This window comes from Polyodon spathula, chromosome 12 (assembly GCF_017654505.1).
Source record: "Polyodon spathula isolate WHYD16114869_AA chromosome 12, ASM1765450v1, whole genome shotgun sequence".
NCBI lineage: Eukaryota > Metazoa > Chordata > Actinopteri > Acipenseriformes > Polyodontidae > Polyodon > Polyodon spathula.
In genome coordinates, this window is record NC_054545.1 from 24443269 (window position 1) to 24464582 (window position 21314).

At 38.9% G+C, this 21314-nt stretch overlaps 1 protein-coding gene across 11 annotated transcripts in view; it reads left to right on the top strand.

The window, feature by feature from the left end:
- LOC121324552 (collagen alpha-1(XXIII) chain-like) overlaps window positions 1-21314 on the top strand; it is a 228763-nt gene that overhangs the window by 132700 nt on the left and 74749 nt on the right. For all 11 annotated transcript variants that reach the window (XM_041266580.1, XM_041266584.1, XM_041266579.1 and 8 more), the window contains exon 3: window positions 13406-13450. In XM_041266580.1, the coding sequence (XP_041122514.1) occupies window positions 13406-13450 (45 nt within the window). The remainder of the gene's footprint in view (window positions 1-13405; window positions 13451-21314) is intronic.

The window sequence follows — 21314 nt, forward strand, 5'->3', positions numbered from 1 at the left end:
ATTGCATACTGTAAGCTGCACTTTGGGAGATTTCCTTCTGTTTTTCTTTGGGGTTGCCTTTGTTCTTTTAAATTAAAGCTGCTTTGTTACTTTTGTGTTGACTTTCAGTTGTAACATGAGTTTCAGGCATTTGGAACTGGAACTGAGTTTAAGAGAAAAAAGAAAACTTCAATTTTAACTGTAGCTTTTCCAGTTCAGAGTGGTACTATAAAAGCATATGGTGGTGACCATGTATTCCTGTCTGTGCTGTAAAGCACTGCAAGTTCCAAGATAAGACTGCATTGTATACTGTACACTTGTATAACATTACTCGCTTACAAAGGTTACATTGTGAAACCACTGGAAAGCACAGAGGTTTTGGTTAAAGCATGCTAAAAACACAGTAAACTATGGTAAATGTATAGTATAACCATGTGAAAAACTGACAAATTACTGTGGTAAACTTTTATAAGCGTTCACTGTTGTGATCTAACTGATGAGTACAGATAACCAAAGGCATGGTTACTTATTTGGTCTTCACTGGGGAGTGTAGCTATGCTTGTGAGCTATGCATATCTGAGTGCACACTGATTCCTAAATGTCCTTCCTTTATTAAAAACCAGAGCTTTTGGTCATTCTAGAATAATTGGGTCAATGTCATCGAAAAATAGACGTTACAACCTTCAGACACATATTCATCACCAGGTGGGGGCATGACCTCCCACCTGCTTTTCTTTTTCATGTACACAACACCTACGCTGGTACCACAAAAGGAAAAAACACTTAAGCTGGAATGACCAACAGGGTTTTTTTGATAATATTTACAGAAAAACATCCTATATATATATATATAGTTTTTATGATATTTCTTACTGTCACAGCATCACACATTTTAAGTAGCAAATGTTGTTCAAGCTACATTTTCGTGATATTTTTGGTGTCTGTTTTAGTCTGCTTTGCAGACCTAGATGGTTAATCTGTTTTTAAACAGAGGACAGGACCGCTTTCCTGCAGGGTACATAGTTGGCTGATGGCGTATATCTCTTGATCACAGTGGTCTGCACAAGCTGGTTCAGTGCAGATCAGCCAGGGTAGCACAAGATTTAAGGGGATCCTAACAGTCAGAAGAGAAGGGATTGTGTGGTGTTCTACCCATTACTGAGAGGTGTAGCTCTCTATTCTTACTCTGATGAAGAGATTCTTGCAGCTTGCAGTGCAGTACACTGTATACACAATGCCTGTTTCTAACTACTTCAATAAGGCACGGTTAACGTGTTGAAATATTTTAATTTTGTTGTTATACAGTGTATTTTAAAGTTATGGAAGACTAATTTTTATCCCACTTTCACCAAAGTTTTGTTGTTTATATAAAACGGAAAAAAACGCTGAGAAGCTTAACTTTACACTTGCACAATCAAAAAGAATGCTGTGCTTCAAAGTTACTGTCATACATTTTTGCTTTGTTTCCCTTTTCATTAACATTGCAGATACAACTATTGCTATCTCTTCATATTTCTGAAGGAATGCTCCAGGCCATGTTGTTGTTGTTGTTGTTGTTGTTGTTGTTGTCCTCCAGCATTGCCATGTGTTAAGATACTGTTTTACAGTTAGCCATGTTTTCTACCTGGAATTGCTTTACCCTTCTCAAGTGATGTGCTGTTTGATTCCATTCCTGGTTTGTCGTTAGGGTTCCAGTACCACAAGCCAAAACACAGAACATACATGTTGCACATTAACAATACGCAATCCGAGATTTTGATTTCCATTAAGCGTCACATTTTCAAATGTGGTTGCATGTTAAATGTTATCTGCATTTTATAATCTGATTTTAAAGTGCTTATTCCAAAAGAATCCATTCCCTTAGTATATAAATGTAGCCTGTTAAATAAACACCTTATCTACTTTCCTTCTATTACTCTAGTTTACACACAGTGTGTATATCGTGCACATTGTTTAATCAGCTGTATGGGAGATCTATTTATTCTTGTGTTGCGAGGTTAAGTTACTAATATTAATAGTGTGTTATTAAATATAGCAGCGAAAGGGACAGGGCACAAACCAGCATCAATGTACACCACGTTTTAACTGCTATGCAAGAGAGCCAGGCTCCTCTGCATCTGCGGTTAAGTAGCTTTAAACCTCATCTCAATTTCACCAACAGGGTAAGCATATATCTGCAGCACGTCACTGAATCACTGTACAGCACATTGGAGTTATCAGTTACAAATACACCTGTCAATAGCAGCTACGTGATGCTAAGAAAACGTGTCACATTAACTTGCTGATTTTGCTTGATAGGCCCTAATGAAGGCTAGAGTGTTTAAACCTGCGTGTAATTAGATAGTAACAAAACAAATGATAGTTCCACTTGAAACAAAATTGAAATAAACCTTGATGTGCACAGCTGGTGGAGGCTTATTAACCAAGTAAAGGAGCCTGAATGGTAAGAGCCAATAGATCAGATGGTTGTACTTTTAAAGGATTGTTATAGTCTGTTCAGCATTAACATAAAGGTGTGCAATGTGCCTGAACGAGCGGCCTGTCCATTTACAATTTATAGGGAACCAAAACTGAATTGTAAGTCACCTCTTTATTGTGGCTTTGGGAAGTCTTCTAATTTTGCTGAGAGTGGCTTATTGCGCTGCCTGATTAGAATGAAAACAGCGCAGGCACCTTTCTAAACTCGTTACAAATGACTGAAGCATTATGGTCAACAAACCTGATGGTGGGAAACCACCCTAGACAAATAAATACTAAATAGCCGTTAAGTGTTTTAACTTCCAATACGATGTGTCCCTGAGATGTTGAGGGTCTTGCACATTCTGGTCAAGGCAGCGCACACAAAAAAAAAAAAAAAAAAAAAAAAAAAAAAAAATTATAATGTCAAAACAGTATGATTTACTGTACTTGATTTATATTAATATGAAGTGGAGATATTTTCCAGATTTCTTTTTGCCTGCAGAAAATGTACTTCAGGAGACCTATAGTAACTACTACTGTTCAATTGTAAAGTAGGTTATGCACACTGCATTAAAGTACTGGACCACCAGTCTTTACTGTCACCTGAACTAGTGACCTGATTTTACCAGCCCAAAACCCAGAAAGGGCTTCTTCACATGTGATCTATTTTAAACTAAAATATATAGAAACCTGTACCCACTATAAATAGAAAATAAGGACTGCTGAATGTCTCCTTTATTGAGCAACTCCTCTAATTTCTCTCTAGCTGCTTCAGATTGGTTAAGCAATAACTCATGGTATACACATTATTAAAATAAAAGACAAATCCGCAATACTTTCTGGCCATATTATCAAAGGTAATGCCTTTTAAAACGTTGGTTAGATGATTCAAAGACCTAAAAAGCGGATTAAAAAAAAAGTCTGGACAGTAAATGTCACACGTTAACAAGGCCTGGAGTTTTAGCATGTGGAAGTGATTCAGATCTCAGTTATAAATAATCCTTGTTTTGTGTTTTGTTTGTTGTAAAGCTGACAACTCTAGCCAGTCTCATCCTGTGTTTTACCATATTTTTCTGATTTTGTTGGAAAGAACTTCAGAGCAAGTTTCAGTGGGCTTGACTATACTTCAGATCTTGGTGCCATCTCTCTGGATATTTAATATTTGTCTGAGAGCCCCCATGACAGCGACTGCCAGAGACGATGTTAAAGCATTAGATACTGGTCTGAATGGAAACCAGTTCAGAAAACATTAATAAAAAGGTTAACTTCTTTTGAAATAGACTGCCACAGGTATGAAGTTTAAAACAAAGCCGAAGCATGGGGGCTGCTGTCTGACCACTTGCATCCTCCCCGTACGTTCTCAAAGCGGCATACTAATAACAGCACCACCCAAGCCAGCAATGCAGTGTATAAAATGAAACCTGCCCTATAAACACCAGCACATTTAGCAGCAACACACAGATGGGGATGTTTAATTGTTTAGGAATGTTGTTTGTCAAAGGACACTGAAGTGGTAACTCCATCATGTGAGGGCATTAAAATTGAATCCCAAAAACAATTCTCTTCAGAGGAGGAGGCTTGCTTTTTTTTTTTTTTTTTTTTTTTTTTTCCTTATTTACAGAAAATGTTTGAAAAACAAATCGTCCAAGCTAAATAAAAAATCTGTTTGGAATAAAAGGCAGACAACAACACTTTCAAAGGGAACTCCATTTTAAAGGGCAAGATTCACTGGGCATTTTATAGTTTGCACCAGTTAGTTTAAAAAAGTTTAGTTGTGGTGTTTTAACCAGCCTACAGTAAATTACATTAATCTATAAGCCAGCAAGCTGTGCTTTTAAAAAAAAAAAAAAAAAAAAAAAAAAAAAATTCAATAACACTTTCTACATACATGACACAGTCAGCTGGAAGTGGAACACTGACTGTTTCATCTAAACATAGGTTCCCAAATGTTCTTTAGGCAGTACAGCAGAAGGTTGTTGTATCAGCTGCAATGCAGAGGACAGTCCACTCTGCCCCCTCCCCTCCTCTGTGTTTAGAGCCAAAAAGCAGGTGGGGCTGGCAGAGTTGAAAGGTCACATTGCCACATGATTTGAATGGAACGAAGGAGGATGTCCAGCACTTAAGATTCTCCAGACAACCTAAAAGCAGCTCAAAACCAGGCAAAGTTAGATTTGCAGAAAACTAATGAGTACTCAGCTTTGGAGCAGCAGAACCCAGAAGGACTTGAAATAATTGCAAACACTGTTAAATAGTTTGCAGCAGAAATCCACAAAACACATTATTGAAATATTAATTTATTCAAAAATATTTTACAGCATTGCAAAATATTGATGGAACATTTTTCTCTAATGTATATACCAGTACCCTGTGATCTGTAATATATTAATTTAAGTGAACCTGCAAATTATAATGGGTTAAGAAAAGTTAAGATTGTTGCTTAATTTCAGGCAGGGCAGAACCAGTGAAAGCCTATTATCAGTGAACCTTTCCTCAACATTGCCGGGTCCTAGACCCTGGAGGCACGCCTCCTACTAGCTGACACCACCAATCATACTCCAGTGCAGTTCCAGGAAAGGAGCTCCTGCACACGAGAAACCAATGCTGGCAGCCTTCAAGTCCCATGCATACTTACTACAGAATTGCATTTAATGGGATGTCGAGTCAATAAAAGCAAGAGCTGTATAAAGATTGAAACCTGTTTTACTGGATATAAAGAAGCATGTGAATAAACAACACTGCATACATGTGATGTCTGTATAGCTGACATGTTTAGTGTATCACCGTGGCAGCAGGAATAAGTAATAAGAAGAGTATACAAAATAGCTCCACTTGACTCCTTTCCAAAATGTTCATAGCCCACGGGGAAAAAGCTTGCATTGCCATCTGGAAGCATTACCTATAATAGCTCAAATATTGGATCCAATTTTCGTAGTTTGGCACAGAGGTAAAAAGTTCATATTTTAAATCAGAAGCATACCATCTCCAGTTCTTAGCACATTAAGCTGATACATGATTGAACTAATCCCATGCGCAGCTGCATTTATAGATCTGCACTGGGTGGAAGCACTTTAAAGTCTGTTGAAATGCCTTGTCAACCTTGCCTTTTTCATGACGACTGCAGTCAATCGGTGGTTTTGGATTTCCATGACCAGATCGGGGGCTACAGGGCTTGAAGGGGAGACAGCAAAAGCACATACTACTGGTCTATAGAAAGTAGTAATTATAAAGTAATTAAACAATATTGAAGAAATGTGAAATAATTTGCTACTGGTTTAGAAATTGTCAAATGCGTTAAACATATAGTACATTCAAAATTGCATTTTTTTTTTTTTTTATTGCAATAGCAGAATTTTTCCTCAAGTCTTTTAAAATGGTAGATTTTAAATTGAAGCTTCACAATGCACCAGAGAGTGGTATATTTCAGTATGACCGGACTGTATGTTAATGTTTACAGTGCGTAACAAAAACACTGGCACAAGCAATTTCCAGACCAGAACTGAATCGTAGTTAAATATGGAAGTAGTTTAATCTAGAAAAGCAAGCTGATCATAGACATTTCTAAAATGATATGCATGTATGCTTAAGTGATAACTGCAGCCCACATTGACATAAGTCAAGGATGTTTTGCTAGCAGTGGGAGTCTAAGTACTGTACGTTCATGTACTTATAGCTGTCTTATGAAAAGTGCTTTGGTCTTTTGTTGCTTAAGGTTTGTTTTTTTTATGATTTATTTATGAAGAAGTGGGGATATATTGCTTCTACTCTGAAATCTGCTGTGTGGACAGGACACGCTTTGCTAGGTCAGGCTGAGAAGGGAAAGTGCTTGAACATTGGCCCCTTTTCCTCACAGCAGAGCGTTTCACAAGCTTGTCAATGATATGGTGATTTGGCCCAATTTCAAAACCAGACTCCCCCATGGAGGCTGAATTTTCAGGATGTTGTATTCCAATTTTTTTTTTTTTTTTTTTTTTTTTGGGGGGGGGGGGGGTGGTAATTGTCATTTTGAAGAAAGTTTTTAACACTGCACTTAAGGAAACATGGGGAAACGCACTGCATATATTTAGTGTGGTTCAGGAATGGGTATGTGTACTTGTTGTGCAGACTCTCTAAGATCCTACAGCCCAGAGATTTAAAGGACTATCTATCCCAGAACAAAAACATATATATATGATTCAAAACATACAACGCGTCGGTAAAAGAGCCGTCTCTAAGTGCTTCCAACAAAGAAGTCTGACAGCTGAGAAGAGTGTTCACAGCCACACCAGAGTCTTTGCAGAAAATACCTTTGTATAAAAGCAGTTGTGCAGTAAGTATATCTAAACGGTTTCATCACAGCATGGCTGGACTTACGCTGCTGTGGACTTATAGAATGAGTACAAAGAAATGTACGTTACTTAGAGTAGCAGTCTTTTGTAGTTTAGCAACCAAACTGCAAAGATTAAACAAAGGTTCCTGTATGACTGCAGTTATAGTTGGTTTGTATAAAGCTCAATCCATGATTCAAAGTTACAACTTGATCCAAACTGAACGCAACCAGGTACACAAAGTTGCGAGAGACTTTCTCTAGATGGCTTCTGTAAGCAGACGCGACATGGCTCACAAATGATAAGACCAGCGGCCTGTAAAGACGCTGGGTGACCCACATGATTGTTCCTGGGAAAAAAAAAAAAAAAAACTCATTTGTAATTTTAATGTAGGTATTCTCCCATCAGATATGAGTTCACTGGTAAGATGTACTTGACTGTACTGAGACCCAATTGGATGACCTGTTTTGTAGTCTGTATTTTGGGAAGCAGGAGCATTTTGTTATGAGTTTCTAGTAGTGTAGCTCGTGCTGACCTGCTATGGAGGCTGCTGGCAGTGTGTTGTTCATATCACTGAAAGCAGTGGAAGAGTCTGAATGCTACTGTCAGGTTTTGTTTCATACTGCCTGTGCAGCCCTGGAACTGTTCTGCATCAATTACTCAATAGACGGTAATAAGGTTTGGAAGGTCAGTATATCCTTTGGATGCTCTCTCAGCACCCACACAAAGTCCACAGCTCTGAGCAGCAACACAGGATACAAATACAGGATGCAGGAACAATGACAACCAGACAGACCAGACTCAGAATTACGGCACAACACCGCCTTATAGCCTTAGCTCTGCCCCTTAGATGCTGTCTACTCACTCTCCTTCCTCTCCCTACAATATTCAAAACTGCACCCAATCACTGCAGCCTTTGCAGCCTCTCTGTTTGTTCCAATCACAGCAGTCTGTCAGTTGAACCACACTATCGTCACTCTCCCAGCTTCATTGGGGCATGTTTCTTTTGGAATACGTGTAGGAAAATAATGCCTCCTGGCAGTGACAACCTCTGATCTGAAACTAGATAACAGGTAAGTTGTTGAAATAGTTGTAGCAACACATGGGGACATATAACACAATTTATTGGAACCCTGTTACTTATTCTTTAAAACCTGATAACCAAAGAGTAGGTTGTAAACTATGATAACCAAATGGGAATGTACACAAACTGGACTACACCATGTTGGATTTCTGATAAAGTTCACAAAGTTAATTTATTCAAAGGGATAATGGTATATTATCTGTACAGGATTTAATAAAAGGGTTCTTCATCAACTAGTCAGTGAGATTTTAAATGTTGATTAGTTGCTCTACTGTGTTGACACCACAAACAAACGAAACAAAAATATAAAATATCTTGTCATGAGTTCCAATCATCACAACTTTTCACTTCCTCCTTCTCGGCTCTGTTGCCAAGGGTGACAGTTCTAAACATTGTCGCATTATGCCAACCTAAATAGATTTATTGTGTATTATGTTAGGAATTGTAAAATATGGTCAAGTGGTAAAACATTTTTGGTGGATTTTATTTATTTATTTATTTATTTTTTTACAAAATCCACCTTAGAAACTAGCCTGTCAAAGATTCTTGAAAGTCAGCTGACTGCAAATGAGTTGAATTCTCACTACCGTGCTTTACTTAAATATATCCACTGGAAACACCATTAAAACTGAACTTCAGCACCCTGCATATGTCAATGAAAGAGGCTCTGTGTTTAAGATCTGTCTTCTCTTTAATCAAGCTGAGATGTTTTTACACATTGTCATTAACTCTGTAGTAAGACAGTAATGGCCTCGTCAGTCTCCATGAAATCCCTTTCTTCTGGATCCAATGACATGGTGGTTTTGAATGGGAATTGCCTTGATAAGGAAGCGTTTTCATGGAGAGATCAAGTCTGTTTCAGACGATGAACAATGTTTTTCTCCACTGAAGGAATCACATTTAAAGAAACTGTAAAGTCATCGTAGATAACAATTTAACCACTGCATGTAACGGCATTTGTTTTTAAAGGTGTAGAAGCTTTAATGGAGCTTGAATTTCCAGTGTATAACCCCCTATTCCTGCAAGCACGGTCACTTATGGAGCATGCATAGTCCTGTATAGTAGCAAGCAGATTGCAGTTGTGCACATTGGAGTACATTCACTTGTGGTAGACAGCTGGAAATGCAGGCATATGAGAAGACCTTAAAAAGGCTTCCTAGTCAAACATGTTTTAAAAAAAAATAAAAATAAAACAGGTTTAAAAGTCACATAGCAAGGCATAGCAAAGAACATCCTCTCCTGATCAATAGTTTTATCCCCAAACATCTCAAAAGGCTCTGCAAATGTCCATGATATTCTTTGAGCGTTCTTCTTTGTTTGTGTCCGTGTTATCTCTGTGGTGCAGGGGCTATGTGTATTGCTCAGATACGCCCCATTTTTTTCGGCTCCTATCTGTCTCGTTCGACCATTTAAAGGTTTTCTCTGCTTTAACCGGAGAAAAAACGACTAGTCCCGTGCTTGACGTCTTTTTGATGATGTCGGACAGGGTCTGACATTGGACTGGAAAGGGAAAGTTGTAACATCAAACTTAGTCCGACATAGGACTGCAAAGGGTTAAGGAGACTACACTTTTTTTTTCTTTTGTAGGTTTCACACTGTGCAACAGTTATATTTTTATGATGTCACAAGACACATGAGACTGTAAAGTGACACAACCCATTGTCAAAGTCACTTGTACAGTGCTGAGAAAGTTTATGAACTCCTTAGGATTTTCACATATTTCAAACATAAAATGTTATTATATAATCCAAGTCCTAATAATAGATAAAGTTAACCTAATTAAACAAATGACAGAAAAACATAATACTTTTTCAACATTTATTTATCCACAAATGATTCAACATTCAATATCCATGTGTGAAAAAGTGTCAACATTTAGATTCAGTAACTGGTGGCACCCCTTGAGCAGCAATGACTTCAACTAAGTGTTTCCTGTAACTGTTGGTCAGTCTGTCAGTCGATTTTGAGGAATTTTGGCCAATTCCTCCTTACAGAACTGCTTCAACTCAGTGACATTGGAAGGCTTCCTTGCATGGATAGCTTGCTTCAGGTCCTGCCACAACATTTCTATGGGGTTTAGGTCCTTACTTTGACTAAGCCATTCTAAAATGCGGAATTTCTAGTTCTGCAGCCATTCTTTTGTAGATCTGCTTGTATGTTTAGGATCATTGTCTTGCTGCATGACACATTTTCCACTCAGCTTCAGCTCATGGACGGATGGCCTGACATTCTCTTCTAGAATCTTCTGATACAATGCAGAATTCATGGTTGTGTCAATGATGGCAAGCCGTCCAGGTCCTGAGGCAGCAAAGCAGCCCCAAACCATCACATTCCCACCACCATGCTTGATTGTGTTGAGTTTTCACCAAACATAACATTTCTCATTGAGGTCAAAAAGTTCTACTTTTGACTCGTCTGTCCAGAGAACATTGTTCCAGAAATCTTGTGGATCATCTATGTACCTGGATCTTAATTACTCATTGATTGTTTAATTCGTACATGATTCTGTTTCAAGAGACATGGAATTGGTTAATAGAAACCCCATTGGATATTTAAGAAAAGATTGGTTTTGATTCAAGGCGGCTATCATGGTAAAACTATGGCATTTCCATAATTTATCATTGGGGTTCACAAACTTTTTCTCGGCACTGTATGTTCTAAAATAAGGAATAATGTACTGCAGCTATACATAATGAACCTGTTTGCAGCATTTTCTTGAATTTGAATACATTTTTTCCTTTCTCACGAATAAAAAATAATTTGAAATCTGGCCATTTTGATGTGCTGATTTTGCCAGTGGGTTTCTGCAGCTGTTCTGAGGCTATGAAGACATTTGTGTTTGATTAACTACAGGAGGCACCCACAGTCGTCTTATCCTACACGGGTTGCACGACAACTCTTAATAGTAAGATAGTAAATCCCTGAAGTTTATACAGATGGGAACCTTTACTGTGAAGTCTAAATAAATATTAATAATACAAAAACTGAGGCATATCATGCATAGAATAAGCATAGAGAAAACACGATAAATGGCAAACTGACTGGGCATATTTACATAGCAAAGCTTCATACAATACAAAACACATTATAGCTGAGATCATTGTCTTCAGATTCATGACTTTGGACTGCTTCTGCCAGCCTCTGCCACAAGGCTCAACACACAACCCACTCTTAGATTTAAACACTATCAATGTAGTCTAATGCGGTCCATCAAAATACACAGTCCTCCCTTCCCTTAAGGCACTAGAGCAGTTTCGCATACAGGCCCTTCAACCAATATTATTATTATTTACAGCAAGAGCAGTCAAACTATCCTGAGCTGTTCTAGTAGCACATGACTAAAATAAGTGTTGGCACAGGCATTCTGACATTCCTAATGTTTTATTAAAGTCTCCACATGTAATTCATAGTGTCTTATTTGGAAGTACTTTATTCAGTACAAGTGCGTTGCTTTAGTTTTGTAGTGCTGTCACGCAAGTAGTGCCCTGTGTAGAGTGCATTACATGCTGAAATACAAAGTCCTGTAAATCAACTGCTCTTGCTTGTGGTGCTGATGAAGACTGATTGTGTCATGCCTGTGTTCTGGTTTTTGTTTTGAGATTTCTTTAACTGTTGACTTGTTTGATGGACCCTCTGGTCATAATTTATAATCAATCTAGGACAGTTGGCTTAAAAGAGAGATGTTTCTGATGATCATTTATCCTTTTCCAGATGTCCTGATCTTTCAAACTCAGCAGGATCCTAGGTCATGTACAGCCTTGCAGGCCCCACAGGATATAAATACTGAAGACTAAGACTGACATCTTTGTAAAGAACCACCCCCCCCCCCCCCCCCCCCCCCCCCCCCCCCTTTATAAAACATGTCTAAAGAGATAAAGAATCCAGCCAGAACCTTTACTTTTGACAAAGTATCTTTACACCGTAGGCAACATGAGGGTGACATTGGAGCAACGCGAAATATATAGGATTGAATCCTATTTTTTTTTTTTTTTTTAATATTTCTTTGCAATAACTAGGGAATTGTTCAGTCAGAGAACAGCTTCAATGCATGTGGTCCACCAGGTAGAAGCAGTATCAAAAATGACGGAGCAACAAATACTTGCCGTGGAAATATACCCAGAGCTTTGACAAAGGTCATCACAATTATAAAGATACAGAGATGAAAGATAATATATGGAAGTCCATTTCATAGGAACTGGATAAGCCTGGTATGTATGATGTACTGCCATATATTTTGAAATGCCATCAGACACTCATAATTTCCACATCGTGTTGATGAATATGTACCAGTCTTGTCAGTAGCAGTTGTAATAGTGTTATTTGTTTTGGAGTAAAACTGAGCCCATTATAAAGGATCTGTCAGTTTCCCAATCTGTTGCATCACGTCTGTGTCGCTTCAGGTAAGTGTGGTCATGTATCTTGTCGCTGGTGTGTAGAGCATTTACTTTTAGGCAGTTTGTTACTGTTTCACTTCCTAGGACATTTCAACTCTGCATCAGTGTACGTCAAGCCATTACGGGACATGCTGGCTGGTGACAGTAACGAAGCAGTGGGTTGATTTCACTCTCCAGGTGAACTGACCAAGAGGCAGGCAGATGTGACTATTCAACCTGGCATGGTACCAGCTATAATTTAAAAAATAATGAAGATACATGTTTTCTAGAACATGTACTTTCTAAACTGCAGATGGAGGTGCGTAACATGCCAGATCAACAAGTCTTTCTCAGTGTCTTAGTCCAAATATTTGTCACTGAATTTACAGTTTCTAAATGTGTGAGTATTGAGTGTGTTTATGATTGTGGATTTCAATTATAATCTCTGAGGTGACCCAGTACATGCTATCGGTACACCTGGATATCGATACTGTGTGGACATGATAAAAAGCTTCATCTTACAAAATAATACCAGCCACCTGTAATGGGGCCCCGGCTCAGGCAGAGATCCAGACACTGGGATTGCGGAGCGAATAATAACTTGTAGCTGTGCCACATTGCCTTCAATTGAGAATCCCCGTGGGCAGGGGGAAATAGCCAGGCCAGGAAACCAAGATGTCTGTTCATAATAGTACAGCCATGGTCAGAGCATAGCAAAATACAGTACAAGCAAATGCTGCCTACGGGGAATACATTGCATTGGACCGCAAGTAAATGGGTATTTGGTTGATATTCACAATGTAGACTGAGCCTTTATTTAACCAGTAATCCCACAAAGACACTTGCATTTTGTGTTTTATAATGTGAAATGTTATAAAAAATGTGAATAGTTTAATCGGAGACTTGATGAATTAGAATTATAAATATGAACACTGCAGCTTTATTTATATAGTTCACTTGTGTTGTGCTACAGGTTAATAGCAGCAATCTGCAGATAACAAAACAAATGTTCCTTCAATTGGCGTTCAGAAGAACACCTGTTCTCTGCACCCAGGAGTCCAGATGGTTTGAGGCAGCCCAGCCCAGCACTACACATCTGGAGAAGAAAATAACTCTGTCCCTTGTTTCAACAGCATGTAGAATACATTTTGTTTTAAAAGAATTGAGCAAAGAATAAATAAATTAAAAATGACTCTGTTTTTCAGGGCCTCCAGGAAAACGTGGAAAGGCAGGAAGGCAAGGCGATCATGGTAAGTCTTTCTTTTTGTCACAAGATTAATGTGGTGATCCGTTAGCCAAAACATAAACAACCCAGAACAGAACCTAGATATTTGAGCATGCGTTTACAGTAAATTATGTATTAGTTTTGTCTTCCCTTGTCTTACAGACTTTTTATGTTTGTATAGTTATTCATGTTATATAGTAATTTTAGGCTTGTTATTGTTTCCCCTGACAAGCCTAAAATAAGCCTACAAGTGACTTTGACTATATTATGATTAGGAGAGGCGTGAAAGTTGCACTGACTTGCTGAAAAGGTCTTCAATTTATAAGTCATGTATAAGAAATGTACCAAGCCCTGTTAAGGATTCATCACATTCCAGTATGTTTCATCTTGTGTATAGATATAGTATAGTTCTAAAGTTAAAACACAACACCACTTTGTTCAGTAGTAGTACTGTCTTTGTATTCTGATTTTATTTTTTTTATTTATTTTTTTTTAATTGTTTTTTTTTAATTGTCATGTCTCATAACAATCATTTTGCACGGTTTGAGCAGACAAGAGATGACATCTCATATAATAATAATGAGATAAACCCGACAAAGTGTAATCATTTATAATAGTCATTGGTGAGGTAACATATTTTGTTATTACATGCAGTTATTGCCCCCATCTTCAAAACCGATGCCATATTTGTATTAGACGAGAAGGGATTTTTAATGGACTGTACAGTGGAGTCATGTCTAAATGACCCCAGATTAATATTGTGATGCTCAGTCAGCAGTTCTACTGATTCACAGCTTCCCTTCCGCTCAAAAGTCCTTGAGTTGATGATAAAAATCTATCGAGGTTGTTTCTAGTGTGGGGTTGCAGGCTCCTGTAATCCCACAGTAAAATTATGAACCTGACATTTAATATGACCCCACAAAAATATGTTTTTAATTACCGGTATATGCAATGTATATTCTATATGTTGCTGTAGTTTACCATTCAGAGTGTATAAAGTATTATAAGCTCTGTGTTTCTGACTTGCTCCCTATAAACCCATGTGATAGGGTACTCCTGTCCACGTGCGTGGGTAACCATTTATATACGAGAGAGAGAGAGATGGAAGTTGCAGTTGAAACACCGGCACAGGCACGCAGGATTTATTAACACAAAAGAAAGTAGACAAACGGGTTATGTGAAGCTACCAGCGATGGTAACGCACAGAGGCAGATACTGAAGACTTGTACAACAGACACAATAAAACACTGTACAAAAACTACAAATTAAAGGTGCCACACAGGGCGAGTGCTAGCCTTATAAACTAGGCGTCCTACTCCAGGAACCGGCTACACTATGCAACCCTCACTTTACATTTACTTGAGATCAATATCCCCTAAACTAACCTGCTTATGAGCTGGTATTCCAATGGTGACTCCTGCTTCTTCATACAGCCTTGGCTGGGCACTGCCTTCATGAGCACTGTCTGCAGTTTAAGGGTTGCGTAGCTGCAGTTTAAGGGTTGCATGGTTGTAGTTAAAGCTTGCGTACCTGTAGTTTGCCTGCAAAGAGGACTCTCTCCTCCTGAGCGTACACAATGCTCCCTCCTGTGTAGCATAGATGATGGTTTTTATGCTGACTGACACTCAGTGGAGATCCACCCCCCACCTGCTGGTCAAGGACCGGCACAGCCAATTACTTTCTGCCCTTCCTCTAAAGCAAATCTAGCAGGAAGCAATTTTCACTTGAGCACCCGTCTGTAAACAATAATTTAATCAAACAAATAAACTCCAAAAGCTCCACATAACAAACCTGTTTCCACATATAACACCAACACTACTCTCACAATCTCATCCCACATTGCTGTATTCCTTTGAAGTTTATGAAAGGTAAATTACAAAAATCATTGTGCAAACTGCCAAGGAGTAAATAGGGACGGACATTCCCACTGAAGAGCCCTGTCTAATCATTGGGTGGGAATGCCGTTGTACTGTCGGAAAACAACATTGGTTTTGAATGGGTTGGAGTACTGAGAGAGCAATAGGAAATGTAGGGAGTTATTACACTGATGTACTGAGTTAATAAAATTCCCATTGGTCTCCATCACGAATTAGTTAATTTGGGATTTCCCTCTGATGTGAAGATTGACAGTAGCGAGTCCAGGCCGAGAATGCTCAAGTCTAGTTTGGAAACAGTAAGATTAGTGTGAAGTCTGTTGACCTGCCAGCCTATTGCATTTTAATTTTCTTCATGTGATACAATCACCCCTGTTGACTCCATTTGATGAGACATGTCCTGGTAGTTTTAAATTGCTCCATCGAAAAGCACAGTGTGAAAGCAAACAAATGAATAAAAAAAAATCTGGAGAGGTTCTAGTAGCCTCTGTGTCTAGACAACAAAAGCAATTAGCTCTCTCACATTGAAGTCCCCTGTACCCTTCCTGCAGAAGCTGGGTTTGGCTCCAGAGCTAAGCATTTATATTGATTTATATTATTGCAGATAATTTCAAACTGCTGGAGTCCCTTTACCACACATCAAACTCCTGCTTGCCTCAGCAGCTGATAATTGAGTAAAGTCTTGATAAGCCCCACCATCCCCAAACTCTTCCCAATGTTACTGTGTGGTAACCCCCCCCCCCCCCCCCCCCCCTTAACAAAACACCATGATGCCAAGATACTGGCCTTGTGGTTTAAACTGTGGTCTTGGGATCTGTGGTGACTGTTAAAATGATTATTTTCGTTCCAAGACATGTGGAAACGTTCCAAGTATTTCCATGTGCTTCCAAAGTGTTTTTCCAAATGCTGGGCCTTCTCAAGGTCGTTGGTGGGAATCCCTATGGAAGATGAAATGTGAGGATAACTGACATGGGATTTCATTACTATGTGAGCCTTTAACACTCAAAAGGAAAATGTCCTTTGTAGTCCATAAGGCGTAGACGCAATGTCTGAGTGGATGCAGGCGTGCCTTGTCCAGTTTTGAAGGGTTCTGTGATTTTGAGCCACTGTAGTTGTCACAATACATTGAACTTGCCTGCTGACTCGATCACTCAAGACTTGCTTCTGACCAGAGTTGATTTTCTGCAGACCTTGCCGTTGCAGGAACACCAGGAGACTGGTCTGGATGATGCTTGTCAATAATAATCCTGCCAGTTGGGAATTCATTGAGATCCTCTGCTTTCTTATTGTTGCAAAGTAGCACACAACTCTCGCACAGACGGATTACACTATCTTCATAGGTTGAGTGGATCACATGACATTTGCAAACATCCCAGCCCAGGGGATTTTTTTTTTTTATTTGACTTAAATTCATACAGTCAGCATTTAACATGTGCTTTATCAATATTAAAATAGAAAATGTGTTCATGCTTAGGATACCTTTATCAGAATTCTGTCTTAAAATAATATATTAAATAGGTTTTTCATTGCGGAATGAACAAACATTTCCCCTCCCCCAAAATAACCTTTTCACCACAAACAGAGTTTCCACAACAAGCCTATTTAATAATTAGCTACAATGTTTTATCTTCAGCCCATTTAAAATAGCCTTATCTTTTAAACTGAAGAAGTTATGCTAAAGACACTAGCTAACATTGGGAAGTTTAAACACTGCGACCAGTTAGGTTTGCAATATGCCAGGGTCTGGCTTATGCAATATAAAAAGCAACATTGTAAAACTACTTTAAACTTTTGTTAGGGCACAATTAAGAATTGGAAAATTTAAGTATAGCTATTGTGTCTAACATTATCTTACCACATACCTGACTTCCACGATATCAGCAGTTAAGACAGACTCCTGTACTTGATACAAGCTATAACAGACACAACTAGCTCCTGTTTCCCAAATTAAACTGAGAAGCAACAAGTTGGTTCACTCCCTGAGGTCTTCTACTGTAACAACTGTGAGACAGCTCAGCATCCCACTCCAGTATTCTGAGTCTCAAGGTCTCTGTCATTCTGTCAGAGTGAGCCAATTAGCATATGGATTCAAAGGGTTGGTCATTTATTGTAAAAACGTAAGTGTATTTTCTAGGTATTTCTAGAGGATCCTAGAAAGGGTGGAGTGATGTATACACCGCTGTGACCTATAGGTTTTTTCCTGAAATTGTTCTCAAAAAAGGGGGGGGGGGGGCAATTTATATACATGTACGACTTTTATACCTTGGTTTTTACGATAATTCAGCAAACTGTATCACTCAAAAGCAGGTGGAGGGGGGGGGGGGGTTATAGTTACTGAGCAGATAGGTTCATATGTGTCTCTGGTGTTTGCAACCTCGATTTCACACTATGATATCATTTGGTAGTGAGAGCCAGTGGAGCTGGACCCACTGCAGATTGTCTTTACACCAGAGGATAATCTGGGAGCAAGTTCACATTAATCCACAATGAACACAAGCCCCAGAGGTAGTTTTAGCTAATGCTGGATCCAGAGCTGTGTGTGCAAAGGAATGCAGAGTGCAGGGACAGTACTGTGTGTAAAAACACTGTTCTGGTTCTTAGAAAGGTCAAATACATTTTTATGTGCTTTATATGTGTAAGCTATTTTTTTTTTATTTCTCAGTGAGTTCTGGTCTACAGTAGCTCCCTATTGAAATGGCAAAAATGATTAGTCTATACTAGATGAAAACTAGATATTTTGTGTGAAAATGTATTTGTATAAAATTCGATATTATCCCTGGACTTTCAGCTAAATTCGCCCGACTAACAGTCCGTGTGGAGCAGAAAGCTCTTTGTTTAAAAAATATGTTATTAATAATATGTTATTAATAATAATAATATTATATATTAATATATATATATTGCTCAAACACAGTAAAGTACTTCTACAGATGTTTCACCTGAAAGCTTTAACAGCACAAGAGGGATTTCTTCTTTTTAATATGCTAACCTGTAAAAAGCACACTTAAACGGAACCTCCTAATCCAGGTATCAGTTCCGAGTATGAAAGCAGTTTTTTTTAGGAGGAGGCGGCTTTGTTTTAATGAAGTGCAGATTCTTTATATCCCAGTTGTACAGTTATAGAGCCTGTAGCCATCTCTCTCTCTCTCTCCTTTGGCATGGACTGAGGCTGCTGTAAGCCTTGAGGAGGGCCTTAATGAGCACCTAACTGACTGTCTATAGAAATACTCATTAAATAGGGAGCCCCTGATGGGTTACACAGTATTGAGTGTTTTCCTTTGTGTCATCTGAAACTGCTAGAAGCAGACATGTAGTGTTGACGCTGTTAGAAAGAAAACATCAGGGAAAATGACCTTGAGCTTGACTTGGGGGTGTCTGATGGATCTACCTGTACAGAAACTGTTTGGGAAGGTTCTTACTAGATTCTTTGAACCTGGTGTAAATACAGATGTAGAATTATTCTTTATTAATAGTATTACCTTGTTACTTCCCTCACTGAACCTACAGGTACAGTAATCATTTACTATTGAAGAATGCCTTACATTCTTCAATAGTAAATGATTGCCTCAAAAGTTCTCATATACACCTCCAATTGTACAATCATGAAGTCATCAACTGAAGTTCTGATTGTGAATAATACATGCAGGAAATGTCAGATTATTGTTCCATCTGTTATTAGGAGCAAAGCATTACAAGTTGTTTTTACCTACCCCTTTTATCTTGATGTCCATTATCAAAAGGGCCCTCTGTACTGAGGCTATGCTTGCTGTCGCCCCCAAAATTGATAGATGACTAAAAGAAATCCTCTCTACAAATGCAAATAGGCTTTGCATTCCTCCATGTCTCTTGTACAATAGTAATAGCTACTAATTAATATTAACTAGCCAACAAAATGGAAATTCACTGCTTGTATACCAGGTAGTGGGAGTTCACCTCAAGCCCTGTGTGCAGTAAAGTGGGTGCAAAGCTTCAGGTGGGGTCTGAATACCTGCTACAAAGTAAGGCAGCAAAATAAACACTAACAAATGTAAAACTACAAAAGTTACAATGTAAGGAACACTGTCATTTTTACTCTTTGAAGTACTATGTTCAGTTGGTATACTCAATGGGAAAATATTGAAAAATAATCTACAGCTGAACAGGTGTGCGTTTTCACTTTACTGCTACTTAAAATAAAGCACTGCCCTCCTTTAAACTGGACTGGATGCTGATCCAGCGGATTACAGAGACCACACAACTCGCTGCCCTCTATAGCATGCTGCCAAGCCCTTCATAAGCATGTCCTGATAATCCAGCTCATGAACACAGAACAAGCTGGCAAAGCCGACCGCTAGTTTATGTGTGTGTTATTCAATGCAAGCGGTGCTGACAGTAATGAACAGTCCACTTAAAACATTTCTTAGCGGTACTGTAAATCTAAATCTAGGGTGGGCAATTCTGGTCCTGGAGGGCCGGTGTTCCTCCTGGCTTTTGTTCCAACTTTGCTGTAAATTATTTGATTGGACCAATTATTACCAATTATTGGTCTTATTGAGTAATTTAGAGAACAGGAACAAAAGCCAGAAGGGACACTGGACCTCCAGGACTGGAGTTCCCCACCCATGATCTAAATCACTGCGATACTACCTACTTCTACTGATATTTAAAGTACTTCCTAAGATACTGTAGCTCTAAATCATTGCAGTACTACTTACTCTGAGATGCTCTTTCAGTTTGGTACGCAATTCAGTTATCCACCTGCCTGCTCTTAGGATCACACCTGGCTTCTCAAGGATTGTCCCTGGTTTAAGGTATAAAAAAGCCCATTCACATTTCTGAAGCCGGCGTGGGATTTGTCCTCGCATATTTGTGAAGTGCTTTTTTTGTCAGTAGCTTGCAGTGTATTAGCAGTTAAAGCACATTGATTTTCATTTGACAGTATTAATAGTCCAGGTGCAAGATTTCAAGAAGGACGAATCTGTTTCTAGTAGTTGTGGAACATTTCTGTAGGAGTACAAACTTGGCACAGCTTTGGAGTATAATGCACAAACCAGACATGGGCTTTCTCACAGTTCTGCAAGCGTAGCAGGCAGTGTGTGCGCTGCTATTACTGGTTTTGGACTTCTGCCTGTGAGATGAGGTTAAGCTATATGACCACATCTGCAGACAGATTTTTGCTTTTTTTGCATAGTGGTTAAGACACTCGCTCATGGTGTGTGTGGTCACTGCTGAACGCCCAGTCTCTGGCCTGTTACTCAAGCTTATCTAACGGCCTACAACACTAAAACAGGTTTAGGATATCTTAAAGTCCCATTTTAAAATGAATTCGTCATGGGCAACACTTATTCTATTTGGATGCAGGTTACATAAAGCTTGTATAAACTGTAGCAATGATTGTAATCCAACACAGGGCTGTCCAGCCAATCACAGCAGGCAAGGCAATGGAACTACTGTCTCCTCTGTCTCACCGCTACAGCTCAGCAGCACTGCAGAGTTATTGAAAAGCGGGACTGGGACCAACCCCGAGCAGCCCTGTCCTCTATTTTAATGAATGTGCATTAATAACTGCTGTGTGACCCCCTCATAAACACTTCCTGGAAAGAACTACAGCCATGGTGTCGGCGTGTGTCTCTTTCTTTCAATTCGCTTCAGCCCTGGGCCTTGTTCCAACCATGCTCTTTGTTACTAAATGAAGCAGTGCATAGTTTCAAGGTCCTTGTTTTAATGGACTCAAGAGCACACACATAGGTGAGGAATAGCAAGGTGTAATAAAGCATAGGTAAGCTTTGTAAGAGTGGTATGGTAAAGCATATGTCCCACTCATGGAATGTTATAAAGTTTGTGTAGTAGCCTACATGAAAAAAACAGTTTATTGATATACAAACATTTTGACAAGTTCAATATGCTATTCTATTTTGTACCATGCCTACGGCCTAGTAAGATGGGGGACGCACATTAGAGTTGCACGCTGCATTGAAGCCAATACATGTAACATTGTTCTTCTCCACCATCTTTTCCCCATAATCAGCCATTTGA